General features: G+C 40.5%; 6 protein-coding genes across 6 annotated transcripts; all 6 read left to right on the top strand.

Moving 5' to 3' along the window:
- Positions 1–1,036: 1,036 nt before the first annotated feature.
- MELLADRAFT_91436 (uncharacterized protein) lies at positions 1,037–3,236 on the top strand (the record flags this gene model as incomplete). Its single annotated transcript, XM_007414322.1, has 5 exons — positions 1,037–1,566; positions 1,646–1,725; positions 1,798–2,192; positions 2,311–2,551; positions 2,650–3,236. The coding sequence occupies 5 exons, from the start codon at positions 1,037–1,039 to the stop codon at positions 3,234–3,236; spliced, it is 1,833 nt and encodes a 610-aa protein (XP_007414384.1).
- Positions 3,237–13,112: 9,876 nt separating this feature from the next.
- On the top strand, positions 13,113–14,966 carry MELLADRAFT_78809 (uncharacterized protein; the record flags this gene model as incomplete). Its single annotated transcript, XM_007414323.1, has 5 exons — positions 13,113–13,229; positions 13,342–13,542; positions 13,715–13,783; positions 13,859–13,931; positions 14,024–14,966. 4 exons carry the CDS (start codon positions 13,405–13,407, stop codon positions 14,755–14,757), a joined length of 1,014 nt encoding a protein of 337 aa, XP_007414385.1.
- Positions 14,967–15,981: 1,015 nt separating this feature from the next.
- MELLADRAFT_91434 (uncharacterized protein) lies at positions 15,982–17,320 on the top strand (the record flags this gene model as incomplete). The annotated part of the gene is made up of 4 exons (XM_007414324.1): positions 15,982–16,047; positions 16,122–16,194; positions 16,275–17,018; positions 17,256–17,320. 4 exons carry the CDS (start codon positions 15,982–15,984, stop codon positions 17,318–17,320), a joined length of 948 nt encoding a protein of 315 aa, XP_007414386.1.
- A 1,044-nt stretch (positions 17,321–18,364) lies between these two features.
- On the top strand, positions 18,365–19,242 carry MELLADRAFT_66400 (uncharacterized protein; the record flags this gene model as incomplete). Its single annotated transcript, XM_007414325.1, has 4 exons — positions 18,365–18,430; positions 18,505–18,675; positions 18,750–18,825; positions 18,923–19,242. 4 exons carry the CDS (start codon positions 18,365–18,367, stop codon positions 19,240–19,242), a joined length of 633 nt encoding a protein of 210 aa, XP_007414387.1.
- A 2,234-nt stretch (positions 19,243–21,476) lies between these two features.
- Positions 21,477–22,769, top strand: MELLADRAFT_91433 (family 5 carbohydrate esterase; the record flags this gene model as incomplete). Its single annotated transcript, XM_007414326.1, has 3 exons — positions 21,477–21,790; positions 21,874–22,222; positions 22,287–22,769. The coding sequence occupies 3 exons, from the start codon at positions 21,477–21,479 to the stop codon at positions 22,767–22,769; spliced, it is 1,146 nt and encodes a 381-aa protein (XP_007414388.1).
- A 1,630-nt stretch (positions 22,770–24,399) lies between these two features.
- Positions 24,400–25,587, top strand: MELLADRAFT_91432 (family 5 carbohydrate esterase; the record flags this gene model as incomplete). Its single annotated transcript, XM_007414327.1, has 3 exons — positions 24,400–24,680; positions 24,764–25,112; positions 25,192–25,587. 3 exons carry the CDS (start codon positions 24,400–24,402, stop codon positions 25,585–25,587), a joined length of 1,026 nt encoding a protein of 341 aa, XP_007414389.1.
- Between the last annotated feature and the right edge of the window lie 307 nt (positions 25,588–25,894).

Genomic DNA, 25,894 nt, shown 5'->3' with positions numbered 1-25,894 from the left:
CACACAAACAGCGAGTTTAACAATATATTCATGCAGGAGATCAGTAAGACACGTATAAATGTTTCAAATATCTATTGTGTGTTGTCGGATAAGATAGGAAGCTTTTCAATTGTGTTCTTCCTAACAAATATGAACACATGATTGATAGAAAGAGTACAATTAACGGCTTGAATGCCAAATACTTCAAAATATGTTGAAGTAGACAATGCAAATTTTAAACATTGTTTTACACCTTTAAAGAATTTAAAGGCAGCTGTTTTCATATCTTACCCATTCAAGATACTCCATAAATTTGACCTTACATGCAACTATTTCGATTGCAAAAAATCAAAACAATTAACGGCTTGAATGCCAAATACTTCAAAATATGTTGAAGTAGACAATGCAAATTTTAAACATGGTTTTACACCTTTAAAGAATTTAAAGGCAGCTGTTTTCATATCGTACCCATTCAAGATTCTCCATAAATTTGACCTTACATGCAACTATTTTGATTTCAAAAAATCAAAAACTGATCATCTTTTCTTCTATTTTTTCTTCAGTTATATTAATCACAACAGTTAAACCTCATTTGAACTTACTGAATCTCACGTCTTGGCACCTGTTGAAAACATATAGAAGTTAATCAACACTCACCTCATGATCATTGAGGATCATGATCATGATGTGAGTGTTGTTTAATTCTTTTAGCAAAATCTAATTTGGTAGTTTGACTTCTCTTTACCTTGGTCATCACTTCCCCCGCTTCCTGACTCATTAGTGACTGATTCTATTGTATGAATCAAGTCGAATGCCCATCAAGCGGAACTGCCACACCGAAAGGAGCTAAGGTAAAGGTCCGTATACAGAGACATTGAAAGATACAGTTCAAAAAGAATATAAAATTACGACGTTTTCGAAACAGTTTTAAATACATTCACCCAATCTGTAGTATACAAATTGAATTTTATTTAACAATTGAAACCTCCATCAAATCATCCTGAACCACCTTATCCATCAACTTCTATCCAGTTTTGCCTCCTCTGTCGATCAAGAGATGCCTACAAACACTCGATCAACTCGATCTAACCCAACCTCAAGCCGGTCTACTCGAACAGCTGCCAGCAAAGTACCCAAAGCTCCCGCAAAACAACCCACCAAAACCAGTAAGTCACGTCGTCAAGGTACCAACACACATGCTCCCTCAAACCCATCAAACAATATCGATACTCTCGATGGAACCAACAACGAAGTTACTTTACAAAATGATGATGATGAGAATCGTAATCTTGCCAATCTCGAAGAAGGTCAACCACCTCGTAATGAAGAAGAAGCACCGCCATCGAAACAACCCAAGACTTTCGTCTCGCGCTTTCCCGGATTGGACCTCGAAACGTTTCATGAGCATCTCGATGAGTGGACTCTGGTGGGACTCCGTGAAGCAAATTCAAAACAAGCTCCAAAGGGAACTAGGGCATCAACTGAGATTAAAGCATTAGTAAAGAGCATCCGCTTAAATTACGAGAAGCAGATGCTCATGGCGGCTTTGATGGGAGGTCTTCATGAGGTGGTGGTCTGGAACCTTGTGTAAGTTACGAAATCAATTGAAAATTTTATTCTAATTCTTATACATACATTTGTTTTGCTTCCTTTGCATGTGATATAGGGGTGAAGGAGCTAAAAAGGCTCATTTCAATCCCTGGATTCGATTCCTAGCTTTTGGGGTTCTGGCTTTGGAAGAAACATGTATGTGATTCAATTTTTGTTAATTTCCTCTCAAGTTAGGCTAAGTAGCAATTGAATAATGATAACAAACAGTACCCGAGAAAGGGGACTCATCTGGATGGGCCGCTCGGAACCGTAAGGTTGCAAACCTCTGGAAAGGCCTCAACAATGATGAGAAAGATGTATTTCGAAATCCGTACTTCTTCGCTTTGGCTAACCTACCCGATCTATCTAATCTACCTGCTACCATTGACGATACCGACTTGGAAGATAACGACAATCCCACCTTTACTCATATCGATGGCTCAACGGTAGCTCCTCAGGTCCATCCACTCACCGAAGCTGAGAAATTAAAGTATCAGCCTATTTTCAAGAGACTCGTGGATGTGGAGAAGCTTCACTTATGTCACGGAAAGCCTGAACCTACTCAGTCAATTGCTACACTTCAAAAGAACTCATTAGCGGCCTTGAAAAAAGCACATCATGATGTGAGTCTCATTGTTTCTCATTCTTTTCTCTCTACATTTGATCTTGTCGTTCTTTTCTTTACTGTCATTACTGACAATAGTTAATAACACCTTTGAACAGTTCTCTGTCGTCTGTCAGCGTTACCAGATCACCTACTATGCCACAGCTGTCAGCTGCGGAGACACCGAGGGTTGGTCTCAGACTTATTCAAATAACACAATGTTTGCAAAATGGGCCTCAACCGATATGAAGATACCCGGAAATCTTGCTTCATACGTCCATGGGAAAAAAGCTGCCGAAGTAATTGAAGGCAGCAAGGTACAGCAACCGAGTGATGAACGTAGAACTAGACTGAGCAGGATTTTGAATGAATTAGTTGGTCAGTCTTGAATTGTCTGTTGTTTGTCCAATTCAATAGCCTGCTAATTGTTACTGTTTTCATTTTTATGGATGTTTTTTTTTTTCGTTTTTTGGTAGATGCCCATATGCCAAAGTGCATCTTCCCAAAGAAGAAAGACCCCGAGGCCGAAATTAAGAACAAGGGTTGGCCAATCCGAATAATACAGCGCGAAGGCAGTCTTCTCAAGAAATCGGATATGGAGAAAGGCCATCGTGATGCTAGGGACGCAGTAGTCAAGTGCTGGCTGGACGATATTGAAAACAAGAGGTTCATTATTGAACCAATCCCAGAATCCGAACATTTACAAGACGATTCCAACGATGGACCTGCCCCTAATCAAAATCAAGCCAAAAAGCGTGATCAACAACACTCCTCTGGGGTAGATCAAGGCCAATCGAATAAACGCAAAAAACACCGTCAAAATCCAACTGTGAAGCAAGACCAACAAACTCAAAAAAAAACAAATGGAAGTATCAGAAAGAAACTTGAAACTTTGGCTAAAGGTAAAGGTAATGCGAGTTCTAAACAGCAACATGGGGTTAATGAAGATGAAGACTCTAGTGAGGATGAAGAATCTGATGAAGATGAAGACTTCAATAAAGATGAAGACTTGAATGATGATGAACACTCCAATGAAGATGAAGACTCTGAAGACTCAGATTAGTTTTCTACGTAACGATAAATCTTGATGTCAACGAAAAGTGCTTTGCTCTTTTTTTGTTTTTTTGTTCTTGTTCTACAGATTGTAGGTTACTACTTTTCTTACAAATTTTGAGAAAAGTAAAGCGTTATTTTCATTTTTTGTGTACTTTGTATCTGCCGGTTCTACCGATTTTATTACATCGTTTTGAAACGAGACAAGACACGCAAACTATTGATTTGATATCTACGTACACACTTGATTATATTCATATGAAAGAGACAAATGACATGTTGATGTGAGTTTTACCTATTGCCTTCAAAAAAGAGACATCGAATAAAGCAAGTTGCTTGAGAGTGGATCTGTCATTTGAGGTTCAATCTGTTACGTTGTATTGTATTGTGATTATACGGTTGAAATCAAAATTCAATTGAGTTGTGACTTACATTGGATCGTACATATTGCAGTTCTATTGTTTATTGTGAAGTTTACACTTGACTTTGTAATTCGGTCTAATACGGTGGATTTATGTAGTTGATTTCCAGGACTATGATTGCACAGATTGAACTTGTATTGAAGAAGTACAGTATAGCGGTTGGATGTGATGGATGACCTACATACAGGGAGGTGGGAGCAGGAGAACCTCCAAAGCTGAGCTACATACAGGGAGGTTGAACTTGAAGCAGAATCTCGAAGTCCCCCAGAGCGATCTGAGAGGCACTCAGATCGCTCTGAGAGGCTCTCAGATCGCTCTGACAGGCTCTCAGATCGCTCTGAGTGATCTGAGTGCTCTGCGTTGTGACTTAAACCTCATGGTGTAGTTTTGGATGAAATAAATGTGAAATATAAGTGCATACTACCTTGTGTATTGCTAAAAAAAAGTGAGCAAGTGTTTGACTTGCTAAAAAAATGACTTGTAGTGTCCTGAAGTAGTGCACCAGATCATCTGAGCTGCGCTGGGGCCAAAATCCGGCTTTCAGTCGATTATGTTACACGTTTTACTTTCGACTTACATGTCACTTGTTGCAGGTGACACAGGTGGTTTCTTGGAGTCGTTCCAATCCACTTTGATCTTGTTTTCTTTGAGTTCGTTCCTCATTTGTTTTCTATTTTTGGAGTATCTGCTACAAAACAACAGAAAGTGGTGAGTATTTTCTTTTATGCCACATTTGTCGCAGAGGGGGGAGTCTGATAAGTTTCTTTTGAAAAGGTGGTCGTTCAACGGGCTGAATCCTGCTCTAAGTTGTAATATGGCTGCTGTACCGCCTTTCTCAAGTGTAGCTAGGCCTTTTGATATGCGCTTTGGTTTTGTACTGAACAAATTCTTTCCTGGTTTAAATGGGAAATTCGTGATACTGAAATTTTCTTTTGTACGTCGTTTTATGCTTCCTAGCCTGGTTGGGAGATTAATGGGATTGGTTAGTCTCTCCGCGGCATTACCCGCTACTTGGTCAGCTAGTTCATTTAATTCTACCCCTTTGTGTCCAGGGGTCCAGTAGAAATTTATTCTGTCTCTCATCGGTAATTGTCTTAATAGCGTGCATATTTTGATTTGGAGATGTTGGCCTGACGCTTGTTTTGGTATCTCGTGGGAGAGCTTTAGTGCTGCTTGATTGTCGCAAAAAATGGCGAGTCCTAACGGGGGAGGGCGTTGGGTTTTTGCTATGTTGTTTGCCAGTTCAGCTGCTAGAAGTATACCTAGGAGTTCAGTTTTGTGATTTGAAAAATTGTTAGCATGGTTTATCGATTGCGCTTGGCTGAGATCTTTAGAGACCGCGGCCGCGCCTCCGCCTTCTTCCTTTACCGATCCATCTGTGAAGATCACTAGTGCCTTCCTGAGATTTTCTTCTTCCTCAATCTGGGTCGGGATGAGTTCAACTGCTTTATCTTTATCTAGATCAAAGTTTGTCAGTGTACCTATGTTATCTACCCAGGGTGCAATGGGGTGAGCATATATTATCTTGATGTCTTCTTGTGCTATCTTTTTGAATTCATCAAACTTTATGATGTCTTGAATTGGACCTGGATGGGTCTTTGGGCTGGTGAGTACTACTCATCCGCTACAGGCTGACCGTACCGTAGTGATGGGTTTGAGCTAGTAGTATTATTGACTACACTACGGTTACGGTGAGGTTTAGAAATTAAACCTCATCGTACCGTCGCCGAGGCCGTAGTGCACTTCACTACGGGCCGGTTTGTGTGTTGTGAGTAGGTCGTGTTCAATAAAGCTGCGGGTTGGGTGTGTATCCGGTGCCGATAGCCTTTTCAGGAGAAAATTGTGGTTTCTCTGGGCTGCTGTCCATGAGAAAGGTGGTAAGTACGAGTCGTGGGTGATCATTTTGTTGGATGTGCCTCTGAAAGCTCCGATTGCAATTCTGTTTGCGTGGTTCTGTACGGTCTCTAATAACTTGTTAGCTTTTTTGTACGTTTTGTTTGTTAGCCATACAATACTACCATATAAGATTCTTGGAATTAGAACAGCCTTGATTAGTTTCTTGACTTCATTTGTAGCCAGACCTGAATAGCATTTATTCAATCTACTTAGTTGCTTTCTGTGACATCATTTGGGGTTGCCAAGACGCGACTTGGCGGCCCCGTCTGAGAATAGGCATCCGGGTTTGGCCCCATTACCCTGTCAGATTGGACCCGTTTTAGAAAAGTCCTTGCTCAAGGCACTCAAAAATTTTGGATTTCAGACTTCAGCTGATGTACACATATAATTTCTCTTGCAGTTTGAAATCATCATCGTTCAAAGTGAAAACATCAAGCTTTTCCAAACTAAAAAAGCACCTCTTGCCTAAAAAAGAGAGTAAGTACTTCACAAAAGAAAGAACCAAAAAGATATCTGAGTACATAAAAATGACCTTTGTAAATAAACAACAACAAAAACAAAATGAGCAACCATATCAGCTGAAAAATGCAACAAGATATCAATATAACAGATGAATAAATTTGAATCACAAAACCAAAGATGACCACCTGATCACCCCCTTTTTTCTGTCTTTCTCCATTTAATATAATGGTGATAATAATATTTAGAAGTATATAAATATCCCTTCCCAAAAAAGAGTCATGATAATGGGTACCTGCCAAATAACCAAAATTCTGGCGGGTTTTCATGTGTTTTCACATGGGTTTTTGTGATGGGTTGTATGTATGTGTACTGCTTATATATATATATATATATGTTTATACTAGAAAAGAACAAACAAAACCCCTTGTACCTATCCAATAGCCAGATACCACAACTCACCTCTCCTTGGTAGTTGAATGAGTTGGGGAGTTTCAAACATGAAGGCTTTTGTAACCCTGAATAATGTTTTTACACAATCTTTGCTGAGTTATGGCTTGGGGAACTCTCAAGTTGTTCATTGGGTGATATTTACAAACTCTGTTTTGAAGGAGAAGTTTTTTGATGAGGCTCAGAAGGGCAGTTGACATAATAATTGTGGTTTATCTGACAATTACTCATACCTTCCAGAAGTTCTGACACCTTCATACGTGGACATGCAACTAAACTTAATTTCAGTTGAGTTTGGAAGACTGTTTGTCTATTACTCTAGATCATACATTGATATTGGATTGATGTTGAACTTGAATTGAACTTGAATTGGATTTGAATTGGATTGAAATTGGATTGAAGAGGCCGTACTCACTGGCCTGCCAGTGTCTAGTAAAATGACACTGTGATAGAAATTGAAAACAACAACAATCTGAGTTTAATCATCTAAATATGTTTTGATGTGAAGAAATCTTCCTGTCAGATGAATGTATTGCGCTAGGTATGGGTAATTTTTGGGGGTATCTAAGAGCACCCACTATGGTTGCGTTAACTCGGTGATTTAGCGTTACCCTAACGCTAAAATACCAACATGTCCACTATGGACCTGTTTTAGACCTGCGGTCCGTACGGCTGCGTCAAGTCTTGCACTTCGTGTGCTCAGATTTACGCAAGCCTACGACTTGATTTATCGTAGGAACTAGGGAAAGCAGACGATAAATCATCCCATAGTGGATTTCACGCGGTTACCAACTTTGGTAAAACACGCATGATCAAACTTCGCGCTCAGGAACGCAAACTTTACGATAAAACACTCCCACCATAGTGGGTGCTCTAAGAGCACCCACTATGGTTGCTCTAACAACGTGATTTAGCGTTACTTTAACGCTAAATTATGTTGAGGTCCACTATGGACCTGTTTTACAGTTGCGCTCCCTGTGAATGCGTCAAATGATGCATCAGGGTTGTCTAAATCTACGCAAGGCTAAATCAAGCGTTATCTTACAATTTGACGCATGGAATCGGTCAACCAGGTCAATTGACTTCGGTTTCTTCGACGCTTCGAAGCCTCAACACTTCACAACTTCAACCATCCACTTCAACTTCCACTTCAACTTCGAAACTTCAAATCTTCCCTCCACCATCAACTGATTCGAAATGTCTGTTCCACCTGATCCTGCTACTTCAACAGCCACCAAACGAGGCAGTAATTGGACTGAAGCCGAGCACAAGCAGCTAGCAATTTCTTGGGTTGTCACCAGCACTTGACCCAAACACTCCAACAACTTGTCAAGCGAGGCTTTTTTCGATGATATCACAGCTCATTTCAATGGTCACTCGCACTCTCAACGAACAGGCAAGATGTGTAAGAATCAGTGAGTAGTACAAGATGTTGAATGTATCAAATGTATCAAAATTCAAAGTTTAAATCACCTTTCAGATGGCGTACGATGAATCCATCAACCCAGAAGTTTTCCGGTATCTACGCTCGCTTGGAGCATGATCCACCATCGGGAACATCACCTGATACATGGATTGTTGATGTGATGAAAGTTTACCAAGCCAAGATGAAAACCTCCTTCAAGTTTCTCGCGGCTTGGCAAAAACTTCGGTACGAGCCCAAGTGGGATACTCGGCTTATCAACCAGCGCGATCATCCCCCTCCACCACCCCCTTCCGACATCCTTCCAAATCCAACTCCAGAAGCGACTCAAAATGAAACATCTTTGGCTACTGCACATGCTCGACCCGATGACAGAGAACGTCCTATCGGTGGCAAAGCGGCGAAGAAACAGCGAATTGAATCAAAGCGAGAGTCTCATGACGATAAAGCCAGAATTGAAGCAATGGCCGCATTCACTGCTGTAGCAAGTCGGCGAGCTGATGCTAGCGAAGAATCAAATCGAATCGCAAATAACTTGATGTCAAGCAAGCTTAAAAGCAAGGATCTTGAAATCGCTCGTGCGAAGGAGGAAGACTGTCCCGATGAGATTTCAAAGAAGATATTACGAGGCTTGAAAGAAGAAGTTGCTAAGCGATATCAATAGCTATTACATATCATTACATCACTATCAGTCTTTCATAACCATGTAAAGTACAATTATAGTACAATTATTAAGCCTCAAAGAAATTAGATATAGTGTCAGTATAATATTTATGTAGATGTATGATTAAAAGCAATGCAGTATAACTCGTTTTTGAACCAAGAGACACCATCATTGACCTGCTTCCTTCAGCCAGAGATCCATTTTGAGATCGTGCTGAAGCTCGGCATGAGCTTGTGAATCTCTCAGACGGAGTGTATTCTGAAGGTATTCCATCAGAGTGTTTTGTACCACTGGATCTTGGAATTTTGGAATGACTCTTGTTTGAGAGGTGTAAGCTTCAATTATAGGATCAAGTGTACCTCGATCTTGAATGATCATATTATGTAAAACTATGCAGCACATCATAGCCGAGTGCATGTCAACTAGATACCACATTCGACATGGCATGCGAGTTATCCCAAATCGAATTTGAATTACTCCAAAGCATTGCTTGATGTCTTTTCGTGCTCCTTCTTGAGCTTCGGCAAAAAGTTTTGCTGCAGGTGATTGGCGAGCTCGTGGTGCTTTGACATTTGTTGGCCAGTCAGGGTAAATTCCATCACCGAGGTAGTAACCTTGCTTGTAGAGTTTCCCATTGACCGTGAAGTGAACTTCATCCTCGGTTCCTAAAAAGAACATGAGTCAGATCATGAAATGTAAGAAAACTTGACTAGACTCACCTTTGAGAAAGTCGGTGAAAAGGAAAGAACGATTCAGTATGTTGATATCGTTCAGGGAACCTGGAGTTCCGAAGAATGCATGCCAGACTGTGAGATCTTCGGAGGCGACTGCTTCAAGAACTACAGTTGGTGTGTGTTCTTTTCCTTCGTACTGTCCACTCCAGGCAAGTGGACAGTTCTTCCAAGCCCAATGCATACCATCAAGGCTTCCTTTACAACCAGGTAAGCCATGTATTTCATATTCTTTTGTAATTCAAATGAGCTCCTCAGGATTCGGTGGTCAAAGGTAATCTGGACCATATATTTCGTTTATATGCTTCATGAACAATTTGAGAGTAAATATTGCTGTTGTTTCCCCAATACCAACATAGTCATCAGTCGCATCCGCCGGAATTCCCAAGGTGAGCTGTTTTAATGCACAGACTACCTTCTGATAAACGGTGAGTCCCATCACACCACAGGCATCTGGTTTTTGAATCCAGAATTGATCGTGTATTTGTAGATCCTCAATGATTCTCATACATAATGCTTTACTCATGCGAAATCTACATTCAAATTTTGACTCGTATCTAGCGTTAGGTGCGAAGTAATCATCATAAAGTTGCTGGGCACGGCTTTCTCGATCTCGATCTATTCGGATTCGAGTCTGAGGAGGTGGAGGCGGTGTGTCAGGTTTGTTGAACAAGAACTCGAAGACCATTTGGTCGTATTCTTGCTGTTCTTCATCATCATTTGAAGACCTCAAAAGCCTATCAATCTGACTTTTCACCGAAGCAGGCATTGTGATGATGAAACGGTTTAATTTTGGATGAAGTTTAATAAAAAGATACGATAATTCATTTCAAAATTAGACCACTGTGGATCTGGTTGATCTACAGTGATTTATCGTTCGTAAATCATATGGTAAAGCGCCTAATAGTGGATTTCAGGAGTTTACCATCTTAGTTGTTACACGCACGATCAAATTTCGTGCTCAGGAACGCAAAACTTATGATAAAACACTGTCATGATAGTGGGTGCAGGACCCCGGAAAGCCCCTATGGAACCATCCAACGAAAAACGTATCAATCGGGGGTCGAGATTTTGGCTGAGTTACCGACGAAATACGTATCAATCGGCCAATTTTCAAAAAAGAGCTGTAACAACATACCGACGTAAAATAGCAATACAGGTATCAAATCTGTATGAAATGGCATGTCACAGAGGTAAACACGCGGAATACAGCATGTTACCAGCGGAAAAGGAGCAAAACTGCCCAAATCAAGGCAAAAACCGTCGGATGTTACCGACGAAATTGGTATCAAAGGCCTCAAAAAACAACTTTTTTGAGGTATCAAACAGTCAATTTTTCGTCATTTCCCGTCGGATGGTTCCATAGGAGCTTTCCGGGGTCCTGTGGGTGCTCTAAGAGTATTGTAGCTGATTTTGTGTGAATTTTGATTTTGTCTTTTTTTTATTTCTTCCTAAATGTTTGCCATTCTTTTGTGAATTTTCTACATTATATTAAAAAATGTGCCGGTGTTTCTGTTGCAAAACAGGTGCTGCATTTGTTGTGTTCTTCTGCACCAATTTTGTGTAAGAATTTTTGTAGTGGACAATGACCGCATCTGAGTTGATAGATTGCCGCTGCCTCTCCCTTTTCTAATTTATCAAGTGCATCAGCTATCCATCTTCCTTGTGTTTTGTATGGTTTAATAGGTACAGCTTCCCTTTTGTTAAATAATGTTCTCGTATGGCGTAATAATCCTCCCAAGCTTATTGGGAGTATCAGTGCCTCCATTTCACTTTCCGTCGCCTCTTTTGCCGCCTGGTCCGCTATTTCATTCAGTTCTATGCCCTCATGTCTTGGCGTCCAATATAGTTGCAGTTGATATCAAATTGGAATCAAGTTGTATGATTTCAACAAAAACCTTGATGTGTATTGTAGGGTTCTTGGCTGGATTGGTTTGGCTAGTAAATCAAGGGCTGCTTGACTGTCACTGAAGATGGCTAACGAAGTGAATTTTTCAGGATCAGTGTCAGTCATTTGCTTGAACTGAACTAAGGCTATCATTAGTGCCATAGCCTCCATCTCATAGTTGGATATTCCTTCCACTGGTCCATAGGCATGGCTTGCTGTCCTTCCATCCATTGCTATGGCTGCACTTCCTCCTACTTTGGGTAAGAATGAGCCGTCCGTAAACACCACACAGGCCTTCATGTTCTTCTCTTCATCAATCTGATTCTGTATCTTCTCCTTGACTTCTTCTCGTTTGCTTCTCACATTCTTGACCGTCCATCTTGGTTCTATCCACGGGGGCTCCGGGTACGGGTTAATTGTCTCCAAAATATTTGTATGTGGTAAAATCATGTCAGTCTCTCTCAACAGCCGGTGTATTGGGCTTTTGTGCGTGGCTGGGGTACTTAGCAGTTCATGTTGTAGGATTAATCGTGATGGGTGGGATGATGGTGCCGTTAATTGTTTATATACGTAGTTGTGGTGGTATCTGATTGCTAAGTCCTTGAATGTTATTGCATCTGTGTCATGATACATGTGATCTGTTGGTGAGCTTTTGAAGGCTCCCAGTATCAGCCTCTTTGCCACGTTTTGTAATAGATGAAGTATGCAAGACACTTTAAATCATATGTAATAAACCTGTAACAGTTATATATCAACTATTACACGGTTATTTCCTTGCTCAATAAGCTTCCTTATTGACATTAGCCATGAATCTGTACTTGTTCTCTGTACTTGTTCTTTTATAGGTCATTGTAGTGGGAGATATTAGACAATGTAGACCAACTTGTCCATTGAGACGGGAAACCAGAAGGGGTGTGCCGGGTTAACCATGCCATAATTTTTGTGAATGAGGGTTGGGAGCACCATCCTAGCGCGGGGTGTAGGACTGTGGAAAGAACTGTTGATGGTATGGGTGTATGGCCGTTCAAATCAAAGGGTGTGGTGAGAGTACGTTGGAATAAAGGTGAATAAGGCAATAATGACATTTGCATCGTCCAAAAAGATCTTTGCAACTAACTTAACACAAGTCCCAATTCTCGCAGGGCTTTCTTACCTTTGCAAGCTCGGTGCCCTGGAGAGGGACTTGGGACTAATCGCATACTTTTGGTGGTCAAGCAGGAACCCAAAACCCCCGTTCAGCTTTACAGCTGCCTATCTTTTGTAGTTTGGATGCTACAGATTTTCTGAGGAGACCAAAATCTTCTGGAGAATGAAATGTACATCTTTCATCTTTGACCACAGCTGCTGGATCAAATGGCAGTCTTCTTGCATTGAAAGAGGATCGTGTTTGATTATAAATTTCGTTTTGAAAATACAGTCACTGCCACCAACAAAATTTCAAATTCCAAAAACATCTGCCCTTTGTTGTGGATGCTCAGAAAAAGTTAAAGAAATTCTGAATAGACAGATGTGTTGGGAATTTCTTGAAGTATCTCCAGTTAAAAATCAAATAGGGGTTGATTGAGTGGTAAGTTTAGGAAGTGGGACTTTTTGAGGTGGTGAAAAAGTCTCCACGCCAAACTCAAATTTGAGGAGTCCTGCTCGACCACCAAGCCCGGCCGTTTAGTCCTAAGTCCCTCACCAGAACCCCGAGCTCGCGAGGAAAAAGGGTCTGACTGTGGGACTTAGTTAAGTTAGTCTTTGCAATGTTGAAACACCTTCATGAAACACAAGGTGCGACTTTCTCAGACACAGAATCGGAGTTCGGGGATTAAAGAAAGCCGGCGTTTGAACTTTGGATGTGTGTTTGGAGTGTGAAAGGGTGAAAGTTGAATGTCCATCTATTTTCGGTGAATCCCTCAACTCCCAACATTGTTTATCATTCAGAATCAAAGGGACTCAAAAGAATTACTACAACGCTTCAAAAGCTAAAAATTGTAAACCGTTCAAGAAGACTGTCTCATGAATAGTCACAAACTGATGATCATAAGATTGGTTAAAATCTCAAAAAACTTTTGAAAGAGTCGAATTGTAAGTTTTCCTTTTATACAATGCTTTTGGAATTGTCTTCACTTTCATATATATGTTGACTTGCATTTCGACTCATCTTTAATGTTCGTTTTTGACTCTCGGGAAATTGTAGAAAATAATTTAAATAAATCGGTCATCGAAAACTATACATATCAACTTATTCCCAGTTCGTTCTATGTCAAAGAAAAGTCAAAGGTTTTCCCCCCAAAAAAAGTTAAAGGAATGCATTTCAAATCGTCAAAAACCGAATAGCACCACTAAAGGATTCTATATGGGATATATAATGACTGGGTTCGGATTCAGAACCATTCAGGTATAGCTGATCTTCTACAGTTCATCAAATCTCGTGATCGATTTATCGATTCTTATCATTATTATTATCGTCACTTCAAACGTTTACTATCATCATACATACACGTTCACTGACCTTTTCTTGCTTTCATTATCCAAACTACTCATACCTCAAACCGATACTTGAACTCTAGATGAGTCAATTCGCTCTTACTGGCCCAGAAGCCTCCTCTTCACAACCATCACTCTTGTTAGAACAACAAGTAAGTCTCTTTCACTACTTTGTTTTGATCTTTAGATCCTCTTTACCGACGCTTGCTGGGTTTTTGTGTTTGTAGCCAGAGTTTGACATCACCGATGCTTTTGCCTTTGACGATATGGAAGTTGAGGAAGAAAGTACATCTGACAGTGGTATGTAGCATTTCAGATTCCTATCGATATTCCTACCTCTATATCTGATCAGATAAACTGACTTTTAACCAACAAATTCTTCATTCTAACAGGTTTCACGTTACCTTCATTATTGAGAAACACCAAGTTTGAATTCCGAATCCCTAAAGCTGATCTCTCACCACCGATCCATCGACGTATAATCGAATTAAGAACTGGCATCCCATTCAACCTATCCCACAGAAAAAAACAAAAAACAAAAGTTAAAGAGGTTAGAGAAAAGAAGACTAGAAATCAAACAAGACTTAGTCCTTTAAGTCAACCGATCTCCATCAATCTTGATCCATCAAATGAAGAAGATTCTCAAGACTCGATGCCTTTGTTTGTACTTAATCTTGAAGCTTTTACTTGTTTAAATAATCCATATTCGAAACCTCAGAAATGGACGACTCATCCAGATCAAGGGTTAAGGTCTAAGAATCCCGTGAATCATTCAAAACCAAATCGATCTTTGAAATCTTCCTGTTCCAACTTGACTACTGAAGCTCCTTTATTCAATTTCGGAGATCTTCCTCAACGGAAATTAAAAGGTGTGAAACGAAAACACAAACTTGATTCAAATCAGAATACCTCAGGCTCCAAGAAAAGGCCACGTCAAAGTTGTGATAAGATTTATCCTGATGATCTTAACCCTAATAATGTTTTCCAAACTTTTCAAAGTTCTTCGAATCCGATTTCCACGATTTTTACATATGACGATCATCATTCTTCTCATTCAATTGATTTCAATTCACAAAATCCAATTCAATCTACCAGTCGCTGTATGATGATCGAAGATAGACCTTAAAAATCTTACCTTGAAAAGTTTAAATCAAATTGACTCTATACTTCATCGTCTCTTTTGCTTTGGTTCTCTTTTGGATCTTTGGTCTCATGTATTTGAATGTGATGATGATATAGTGTATGTATATAGAAACTTTAATTTATGCTCGGATTTGTATCTGTTTTTATAGTGATTGACTTTCTGGATGCTTAAATTAAATAAAGGTTTCTTTCAAAAGAAAAATCTATATAAGATCAAAAATTGGTAAGTTTATATGAAATATGTCGTGATTCAATGTTTTGGTTCAAAAAATTAATCTAGTTTTGGAATAACAGTTTTGGAATTAACGAATTTGTTTGGTGAGCATGAAATCTTTGACTTGGTTTTTTCAAGATGGGATCTTAATTGACTTTGATGACTATTTAGGACTTTTTAATTTTGAAGTGGGGTCAAAGGAGACTTTGATGATGATAGAGCATTGAAGTTCATACCAGTGCATCACATGATCATTTTTGAGATCTGTCAACTAATCATCATGGGTATGAAGGAATCAATCAAACCTGTAGGTTTGTATATTTTAACACACAATCAGTTACAGCGCGCTGTGATAATCGTACTTCATGCTGATGAGAGCCACATTGATTAAAGTAACGAAAAAAAATCACCTTGGACTTCTTTGACCTGAGCGGCGTGGCACTCACGACTGCTACTTGATATGAGTTGTGTTAGCGTAGGACGAAATTTTTGGGATCCTGTGCGATGGCGTTCAATCTGTGTGCCATGAGTCTACGGAACAGGCTTTGGCATGAAGATAACCGAGCCAAGGCAGAGGATATGAGGATACGTACGTGCTCCAAAAGATGATGAGTTGTGGAATTTGAAGCTGAAAATTTCTCGCGTGTCATTGTTACGCATAACTCAGTCTCCAGATCCAGATTACGCAGTCAAGACCCTGATGTAGTAATGATTTCGGAATCAGGGTATTGGATGAAGTAGACCTAGGGATGTCAAAAAAAAAACTTGTGCAAAGAAGTCAAGGGTTTGGCTAAAGGTTCGATTCGATGTGAATATATATAATTGAGGTAGCTTTTATTATCCTATTCATTGGGTGCTCGATTCTCATTTGGACCATCTTTATCAATTCTTCTCGTTATCGGCATTCAGAAGCTTAATATTCATACACGGTCATTGTCCTCTTGCTTTCACGATTCAATACTACCCATACCACCACCGACACTAAAACTTCAGATGAGCCATTCCACTTTCGCTGGGATGGATGCCGTCCCGTCACAATCACAGTCTTTGTCACAGCAAGTAAGTCTCTTGTATTCTGCTACTTCACTCTATGAATCTATATAGTGACTCTTGATGCGTTTTCGTGTTTGTAGCCAGAGGTAAATCTGAGTGAAGCGTTTGAAATTGAAGAGATAGAAGATGAAGTAGAAATCATATGTAACCCTGGTAAGCTTTTATTGCATGTCTAATCATCTCTAGATTTGAACTTTGAAACTGATTCTTTTACCTATTTTTTATTCAATTAGCTTATACAATCCCTTCATCATTCAAAGGCTTAAGATTCGGATTACAAATTATAGGATATCTCAAGTCTAGACCATTACATAGACGGATTCTTGAATTAAGATCTGGTGTTTCATTGAATCCATCATTCATCAAAAAACAAAAAAGAATCGAATTCATCAAACGTAAATTAAGTAGAAACCGATCTAAAGTTGTTACTTCAACTTCAACTCAAACACAATCTTTAAATCATGATGAGAATCTTCGAAAACAAAAGACAAAACAGAAAACCAACAAATATCATCGAAAGTCAAATTCAAATTGGCTTAGTACAAATTCAATTTCAACTCAAGCTTTTTCGCAACTTGATGATCATAGTCAAAGAGAGAAGAGGGATTTGAACTGTGATAGTTTAATTGAACGGGATACTGGACCTTCTTCACCTTTATCGATGGCTAACCTTGAAGCCTTTACCTCAATGAATAACCCACATTCTATACCTCAAAAATGCCTTAGTAACCAGTTTAGAGGTTCAAATCCGAATTATCTGCTGGGTTTAAAGCCTCCTGTATCTTTCAAGACTCTCGAGATGCCTTCGCCAGCTAATTCAATTGTCGAAAGGTCTTACCAAAGTAATCAAAGTCTTTTTGGAACACCTTTATTGGATTCATCTAATTCTGGAGATCATCTTTATGGTAAAACAAGTCAAGGTTTGAAGAGGAAAATCGAGATTGATTCGAATGACCAATCATCATTTAAAAGGCAACGTATGAATCCTTAAGGAACTCTTCTATGAAAAACGGTTTACAAAATGGTTGAAGAAGAAGTACCAATCCTGCGATTTCTGATCCGGGTCATCTGTTTTTCTTTTGTAATCATGTCATCACCATTCTTGACTATCAAATTCTCTTGGATATTTGTATATACACATGTGTTCGAAGAACGGGACGCTGATCTGTAAACCGCTTGGTTCATTCTTTTGGAATCTTGAATTTTTGGGAAAGTAGTTATAGAAGTAACTCATTATAAGCTCAAGTTATATAACTTGGAGACCGTTTGCCGAGCTTGACGTGATCCTTAGATGATCAACAATAGCTTGTGCAAAGGAAGTCTCATACTATATAAGATCATTGGTCAATCCTTTTCGATAGCAGTCTTGAGATTGATAAGATGTCTTTTCTGTGTCTGTGCATGAAATCTTCAATATTTTTCCAACGATTCGATATGATTTGATTTCAGTTGTGTAGTCTTGCGAGAACTTTTCACTCTGTTTTGTCATTGTAGGTCAGAGAAAACTACATGCACCCTCATGACTGATGAGAGGAGTCTATAGGCTGGATTGAGCTCTGTCAACCAATCATCGTAGAGATAACTTCAAGTATTCCGAGAGACGATGGGTCAAATGCTTCGGACCTTATCCTGACGAGAACCACATCAGTTCAGGGAAACAAACAGATATATCCCTTGCCTATCTTTGACCGTAGCGACATGGCAGTCACAACTTCACGAGCCGTGAGTTATCCGGCGGATTTTAGGGATGTCTCTGTACCGATGGCGTTCAGCCAGGATGAGTCTGCATGAAAGTCCTGACTCAGGCGTCAACCGAGAGCCAATTTACAAGGCAGAGGATTGAAGAATACTTCCTACGATTCACGAAAGATCGCTGGTTTTCTAGCTTTAAGCTGAAAGTCACATTCAACTTCAGATCGCCTTAGTTACAACTTGAGTCATCAATACGAGTAGTTTGTGTGATCGAATGGACTTGGGGAATGTCAAAAAAAACAACCTTTTCAAAATGCATTTAAGGGAGTGTGCATTTTAAATCGTCAAGGAATTCGAGGGCGCGGCCAAGGTGTTCGCAAGAAGGGCTCAGTGAGTTTAGTAGCGCAAGATTTCATTTCATTTGATGAGATACGGTTTGTTTAAACAGAGTCCCTTTGCTTCGGATTGAAAACAATCGAAATCATTGATGACTCTTTAACTGTTTAAATTTCTATTATCCTTTCAACCATCTTCATCGATCCATTATCTTCCTTCAAAGGCTTATTATACCCGTTCAGTGACCTTTTTGCTTTCACATTTCAACACCCAAACCGCGACCGATACTAAACAGATGATACGCTTTGCTTCTACTGGCGGAGAAGCCTTCCCTTTACAATTTCAATCCCTATCAGAACAAGTAAGTGTCAACTATGCTTCTAACCTGCTATATGAGTCTCTATACTGACTCTCACTGAGTTATCGTGTTTTTAGCCAGTAGATCTAAGCCAAGCTTTTGGAATCGGAGATATGGAAATTGAGGAAGAAGACATTTCTTGCTTTCACGATTCAACACTACCGACACCGAAACAGAAACTTCAGATGAGTCATTCTGCTACCAGCAGTGAGGACTTCCCGTCGCAATCACAATCTTGGTCACAACAAGTAAGTCTCTTCTGATCTCCTCCTTCCCTGTATAAATCTCTATGTTGACTCTTGACAAGTTTTTCTGTTGACAGCTAGAAGTAGATTTAAGCGAAGCTTTTGAAATCGAAGATACGGAAGTTGAAGAGGAAATTGCATGTTACAACAGTGGTAAGCTTTTACATAGTTCGGCTTCCAAGCCAACTATCTCTAAATTTGATCTCCAAGACTGACTTTTAAGAAAATTACATTGATCGTTCGAACGTAGGTTTTATGATCCCTTCATCATTGAATTTGAAAGGCCTAATATCAGGATTGAAAATTTCCCAATTTATCAGGTCTCGACCATTACATAGACGTATTATTGAATTAAGAACTGGTATTTCATTAAATCCTCCACCAAGAAAAAAACAAAAAATCGAATTGAAAGAGATTAACCATAATGAAAATGGGCGTCAAACTAGGCTCAGTCCTTTAAGTCAAACTTATTCACATTATGATGACAATATTCCAAATGACAGCAAGATTGAAGAAACTGAAACCGAAGTTGAATGTGATCAAACAGAAGAAAAACTGAAATCGAGCTAGGCTTAGTCCTTGGTCAAACTTTGACGCATCTTAAATGACAACAGTCGAAAAGAAAAGAAAGAATTGAACTCTGATCCTTCAAGTATACGTGATGCCGGACCTTCTCGCCATACTTTATCGATTCATCTTCAAGCTTTTATCTCAGCGACTCATATTTCACAAACTTCAAAAACGGGCTAGCAATCAATTTACATATACTCTCTTCGAATTCTTCTGTTGGCGTGAAGTCAAATAAATCTCCAGTTCTTGAAATAAATCACATGTCTCTGTGGTCACCCCTCATCAAAACAATTCGAATTCTTAATCTCTTCATTCAATCTCGGGGATCTTGTTTAACTCAAGTAAAAGTTGGAAGAGGAGTATGTATCAAAATAAATTCAAATGACAAAATCTCAGAAAGAAGTGAACGCGAAACTACTTAAGAAAAACCCATCTTGACCTTTTTCAAAATCCTACAAATCCGATCTACACCCTTCTTACATATCGATCTCAGATTTAACTCTCATCTTTTAATCGATTTGAACTGAGAAGATCTAGTTCAATTAACCAGTTGTGGTATTGTAGTGAGAGTATAGTTGACTTTATCATACTCGTGTCCTTTTTTCTTGGCTATCAACTAGATTTGATATGTTTGTATCTATCTGTTTATATGAGAAGCTAGTTTATGTACTTACAAAATATTTCTCTTTTTGCTAGGATCTTGATGCCCTTGTATAAAATCTTGACCGCAACTTGTCCTTGAATGTATCTTTCATTGTTTTAGGTTCTTGGGATCAATATATATGTGTATATGTATTTATGTATTTGAGATACATAATGATCACTATCTTATGCCTTGATTCTTCAAGTTTTCTACTTTGTACTCGATCTGATGATCCTTCAGATTGACGTGTGTCATGTGATCGTCAACTCTTGATCATTCTTATTTGAGACAGTTTGGAATTCTGTGTTGACGATATATCCACTACAGTTTTGGCTCATCTGAAATTATGTAGACATGGGCAAGGTCAACCTAAGTATAAATTTAAACGGAGGTCAGAAAATAAGAGGAGTCCTCAGACTTCGGCCTGAAAGAATGCAACATCCGAGACTGAGTCACTGATCCAAGAGAGTGAGAAGGGCCAAGGGTTGGCTTGAGTACCCTTTTCCAAGCCAGAGCTACTGCTCATGGCTTCTTAGATGTTGACCATAGTCCGAGGCAAGGAGAGGCAAGTATGTATGGTGAGGGTCATCTTCGAAAATTTTATACCTATGAATTATTTTCAGGGAGGACTAGGCAATTTGGCGCCATGCCGCCTCAATAAATCTAATATTGGCTCAGAGTTGATTTTGAAATTCGAGGTGTCGAGGGTATATGTGAGAGGTCACACAACTGGAGCCTTGAAAATGTCAGCATGGCAAAGTTGGCGCGAAGAACTTTGACTTTATGTCATAGGGGATTGGATGAAATGATGGGAGCGATATAAGCACATGTGAACGTTTTTGAATTCCATTGGCCTTGGTAAATATGACTTGAAACTTGAAATTCGTACTCAAGGTACCATCAGTGGAGACCCAAACTCTGTCTTGAATGACAATCGAGGAGATTTATCATTCTGCTTGCTGATGATAAATTGGGATAGTTGAAGTCACTAAGATTTTGACTTTTTCCTTCCTTGATTGAAGCGGCGTGGTAATAACCATCGAGATCTGATATGAGTGATGTCAGATTGGAGTTTAAGAATGCCGTGTTGTCCTTGGTGTTCCACCTGCCTGGTTTTTATAGGGGACATACTCATGCGTCACTCACGATAACTCTTATCAAAGTATGTACTACAAACAACGGTTGAACTAAAGATCTTTCAAATGCTACGTTGCTACAATCAATTCCAAATGGCCGAGTGACGCCCTGAATCAACTATAGTTTTGAATATCCTATTTAACGGAGTGCCATTCAAGATCGAATCCATCAAAACTTTTTACCCAATCTCCTTCCGTCTCCTAAAGTCGTTCGATAATCTTTTTCCTTCAATCTTGTTCATATTTCCACACTAACATAATAATATATATCGATTACGTTTAGTATTAATTCTTTTTGTATACCTTACCCATACCATCTCTTTACCTCCAATTATAATCTTTGTTTTCATTAACCCAAAGTAATATCTTCGAAAATAATCACTTTTACTTTTTGATCCGAATAGTTCAAAGCAATTTGTATTCCGTCTTTCCAATACTACCTTTACTCAAACAGCATGTTTTCAATTCGCTCTAGTAGTACCCTTCTTTTCTTGTGCTTGTCTTTCAACCTTTCCAGCATCTTGGCCACCACTTCACATCTTTCACTTCGAGACCTTCGACCTCGAATGATGGGAGGTGGTGGTGCCCCAGGTGGTGGCGCGGGTGGTGGTGGTGGTGCCCCAAAGAAGGCTCCAGGTGGTGATGCGGGAGGTCCTCCAAAGAAGGCTCCAGGGGGTGGTGGCCCTCCAGGGGGTGGTGCTGCTGGTGGTGCTGGTGGAGCAACGGGAGAAGCGGCAGGCGGAGGTTGTGGGAAATATGCGATCGTCAGGTTAGTTTCATTTCCAATTTTTCGCTCGTGTTTTGGTCGAGGTCACTGATATTTATTATCTTTGAAAAAATTACTACATATAGTGCCAGAGGAACCGGCGAAAAGCAAAAGAATCCTACAGGTTATGCTGGTTTCATAAAGGGTCTATTGAAGACGGCCCCAGGTGGTGTGAATTACGAAGTTGTCTACCCAGCCACCACAGATTATCAGAACGGACCCAAGCAAGGTGCCACCGACGCAATGAAATATATCTCAAAGCAAAAAGGAAAATGCCCTTCTCAGAAACTCGTTTTACTCGGATACTCAGAGGGTGCAATGGTAGTAGTCCAATTATTGGCCAAGCAAGATTTTCCGGCAGCCTCGGTCTCTTCAGTCATCATGTATGGTAATCCTTATTGGCAAGCAGGAAAAGCTTGGAATTTTGGAACAGCTGTGAGTACTTCAACATTGATAAAGTCAATCAATAGTTTTTTTCTGATTACTCTTCGTTCAACAGAAATCTGGAAAAGGTGTAGCCGCTGCCACTGGAATCAAGCTTCCTCCTGCTTTTGGACCAAAAACGCAAGATATCTGTCTGAACGGCGATATCATCTGTACCGGTCAAGGAGGAATGGGTGCACATCTTAAATACCCTGGAACTCAGTACGAAAAAGACGCCGTGACCTTCTCCGCCAAAATGCTCAGTGGAGGCAGTCCTCCCGCGGGCGGTGCATCAGGTGGTGATGCGGGAGGTCCTCCAAAGAAAGGTGGTGCAGGTGGTCCTCCCGGGGGTGGCGCATCCGGTGGTGATTCGGGAGGTCCTCCAAAAAAGGCCCTAGGTGGTGGTGGCGGTCCTCCAGGTGGTGGTGCAGCCGGTGGTGGTGGTGGTGGTCCCCCCAAACCACCTGGTGGAGGCGCCGGTGCCGGTGCGAGTAAAGGCGCTGGTGAGGGAAAGGCCATGGGTGGAATGAAGATGGGGGGCATGAGGCGAACACGGTGAACGCGAAGAATTTCAAATGGCGTTCATAAATATCCCCTTTCTCAACTTTGTAACGCTCCTCCTTCATCGTCATCATGCATCTCCCCTTATATCCCCCTGTTGCTTTGTACTTCGTATCCAAGTGGTTAAACAGTTTGACACTAAATTTTTTCTCTTCCCTCTTGATTCTCGTCTTTCTACTATGTAATCAGACGTATTGACCTAACTTAATGATTTGTACCAAGTTTCCAAATTTCGCATGCTTCACTGATGACCAAAGATTAGAAATTCATGGTTTACTTTGTTTGTGCTTTTTGAAAGCAGTTTCAGATGTTATGCTGGAAATACTCAATATCGTCCCAAAGACGTCATTTTATCTGACATCAATTTCAATCGAAGTCTTCGCGTTTCAATTTGATCTTACAATTTCAGTGCCATAATGAGGAGGATACATAGAGCGAGTGTGATCAATCAACCATCATGGTTGAAAATTAGCTAATTCGATTGTTATAAGATAAGCCAGGTGAGAGGAGGACAATGTTGCCCGTCAAGATATTTTCTATCAAGATGTATGTACAGTACAATGGTGGTTAAAGGTTCGAAAACTTCGATTTTTGCCTCAATGTTCTTATGTCACACACACACGTATCTTACCCGTCGAAGCAGTTGTTGGTTGGCACTTGGAAGAAGTTTTCGTATTTCAGAATGTGTCAAATCACCTCGTGATGTTCTAAGAAGCGGATTAATTTTTTGATTCTTTCAGGATTCGGAGAAGTTATCGGTTTTGGTATCAAACATGTGTATGATGTTTCCGATCACCGTACCAAACAAATAGATACCAGCTGTTATCCTGACATGAAGAAAAATTGATGTGTGGTCGAGTAAGATAGTTAATCATTAAGTTTGACCACGTAGTCGCTTGACGGCAATGCAATGGCTTTTGATGAAAGCGGCGTGGCAAAAACCAGTCCTACTTGATATGAATTTTGTTAGGATCACGGTGAGTCTTAGAACGCCGTGGTACAGCTAACATTTTTGAATGTCTGGTTCTACTCGACATGCCTATGGATCATCCGAGGCAGGTGGTCTTCATGAAGATCCATCCAACCAAGCTGTCGAGATGGGCTTTCAGGTTTTGAGCTCAGAATACATTCTTAATCACAATTCGAGTCACCGACTCATTGACCGGTCTCAAAATTACAACTCTCTCCACCCATTTCATCCTCCTTTAAATTTTCCCAGCTTGGTTAATCACTTCCCTTACCGTATTATCTAATATTCCATAATCATCTTCCAGCATTCCAACACGTCCAGTGTTGCTAATTATTTATGTTCTTGCGATCCAATTCATAATTTCTCAAAGCTTAAGAAGCTCGTTGAAGCACTCTATCGCATCTTTTCTATAGTCTCGATTGACAAGAGTTTATTTTTCTATATATTGCTGTGCAATTTCTACCTCAGGATTTAGTTTTTTTTGCTTAATATCATTTCTTCCGTTCTCACTTCTTTAAAAAGTATTGTGCACCAGTAATTCACTTCAATCTTACTTTCACACATCAGGTCTTCAAGTTCCACACCACCAACTCACAATCCTTGTTATAATTGCTCGAAAGCAGGTCAAAGGAATTTGCATTCTATACTAAACAGCCACATGTCATCAATCCGTTGTACCCTCCTTTTGTTATGTTTGTCACTCAACCTTTCCACCATCTCGGCCACTACTTCACATCTTTCACTCCGAGACCTTCGACCTCGAATGATGGGGGGAGGTGGCCCCCCAGGTGGCGGCAAAAAAGGCGGCGATGATGCTCCAAAGAAGCCAGGTGGTGGTGGACCTCCAGGTGCTGGTGGTGGTGGTGCTGCTGCTGCTGCGCCTGCGGCTGGTGGTGGCGGTGGTGGGGGAGGAGAATGTGGGAAATATGCGATTGTCAGGTCAGCTTTATTTTCAATTTTTCCCTCGTGTTTTGGTCGAGGTCATTGATGTTTATTCCCTTTCAAATCATTCCTACACATAGTGCCAGAGGAACCGGCGAAAAGCAAAAGAATCCTACGGGATATGCTGGCTTTATAAAGGGTTTAATGAAGCAGGTGGCAGGTGGATCAAATTATGAAGTCGTTTATCCAGCTACTACGGATTACAATAATGGACCTAAGCAAGGTGCAAATGACGCGATGAAATACATCACCAATCGGAAGGGCAAATGCGGGTCGTCGAAGTTGGTCTTGATCGGATATTCGGAGGGCGCGATGGTGATCACCCAATTATTGAACAAGCAAGGCTTTCCAGCAGATCTGGTCTCTTCAATCGTCCTGTATGGAAATCCTTATTGGATAGCGGGGAAACAATGGAACGCCGGAACGGCGGTGAGTGATTCCATCAAAGTTGAAATTCGTTAGGAAACAACATGTACTGAGACTTTTGCACCAACTCTTCATCCAATAGAAAAGTGGAAAAAGTATTGCCGCAATGACTGGAATCAAGCTTCCTCCTAACTTTGGTCCTAAGACACAGGATGTCTGCTTGACTGGTGATATGATCTGTTGTGGAGGTTCAATGGGACCTCATCTCAAATATCCTGGAAGCCAATATGAGAAAGAAGCAATCTCATTCTCCGCAAAACTCCTCAATGGAGGTGGCCCTGCCGCGGGTGGTGCATCAGGCGGTGGTGCATCAGGCGGGGCAGGGGGCTCACCGGGCGGAGGAGCAGGGGGTCCACCAGGCGGGGCACCGAAGAAGGGCATGGGCGGCGATGGAGCAGGAGCAGGGGGTCCACCAGGCGGAGCACCAAAGAAGGCCGGGGGCGGCGAAGGCATGACGAAAATGGGAGGCAAAATGTGATGAACATGCGATGCACGGGGCGAATGTTGACGTGGGCAGCAGTGCGAAAAACCGCCCTAACAATTCGACCTTGAGTTTCTGTCTAGAAGGCCGGTGTCCAAACTTTGTTGTATACATATATCCTTGTTGCCTCTTTTGATGTATATCGGTTTAGGAGTCAGTATTCTTATCTATTGCTTTCATTATCATATCTATTTGTTACCAATCACTACTGTTATTTAATTCTCCGCATATGTTTCTGTCTGCTCTTCGCAACAATGTTTCTGTGGCTCAAGTTAAGTTGTATACATATTCACAATGATTATAT

The sequence above is a fragment of the Melampsora larici-populina genome, assembly GCF_000204055.1.
Source record: "Melampsora larici-populina 98AG31 unplaced genomic scaffold MELLAscaffold_42, whole genome shotgun sequence".
NCBI classification, from domain to species: domain Eukaryota; kingdom Fungi; phylum Basidiomycota; class Pucciniomycetes; order Pucciniales; family Melampsoraceae; genus Melampsora; species Melampsora laricis-populina.
The sequence above is the reverse complement of the archived record's forward strand: the minus strand, read 5'-3'. Positions and strand labels throughout refer to the sequence as shown.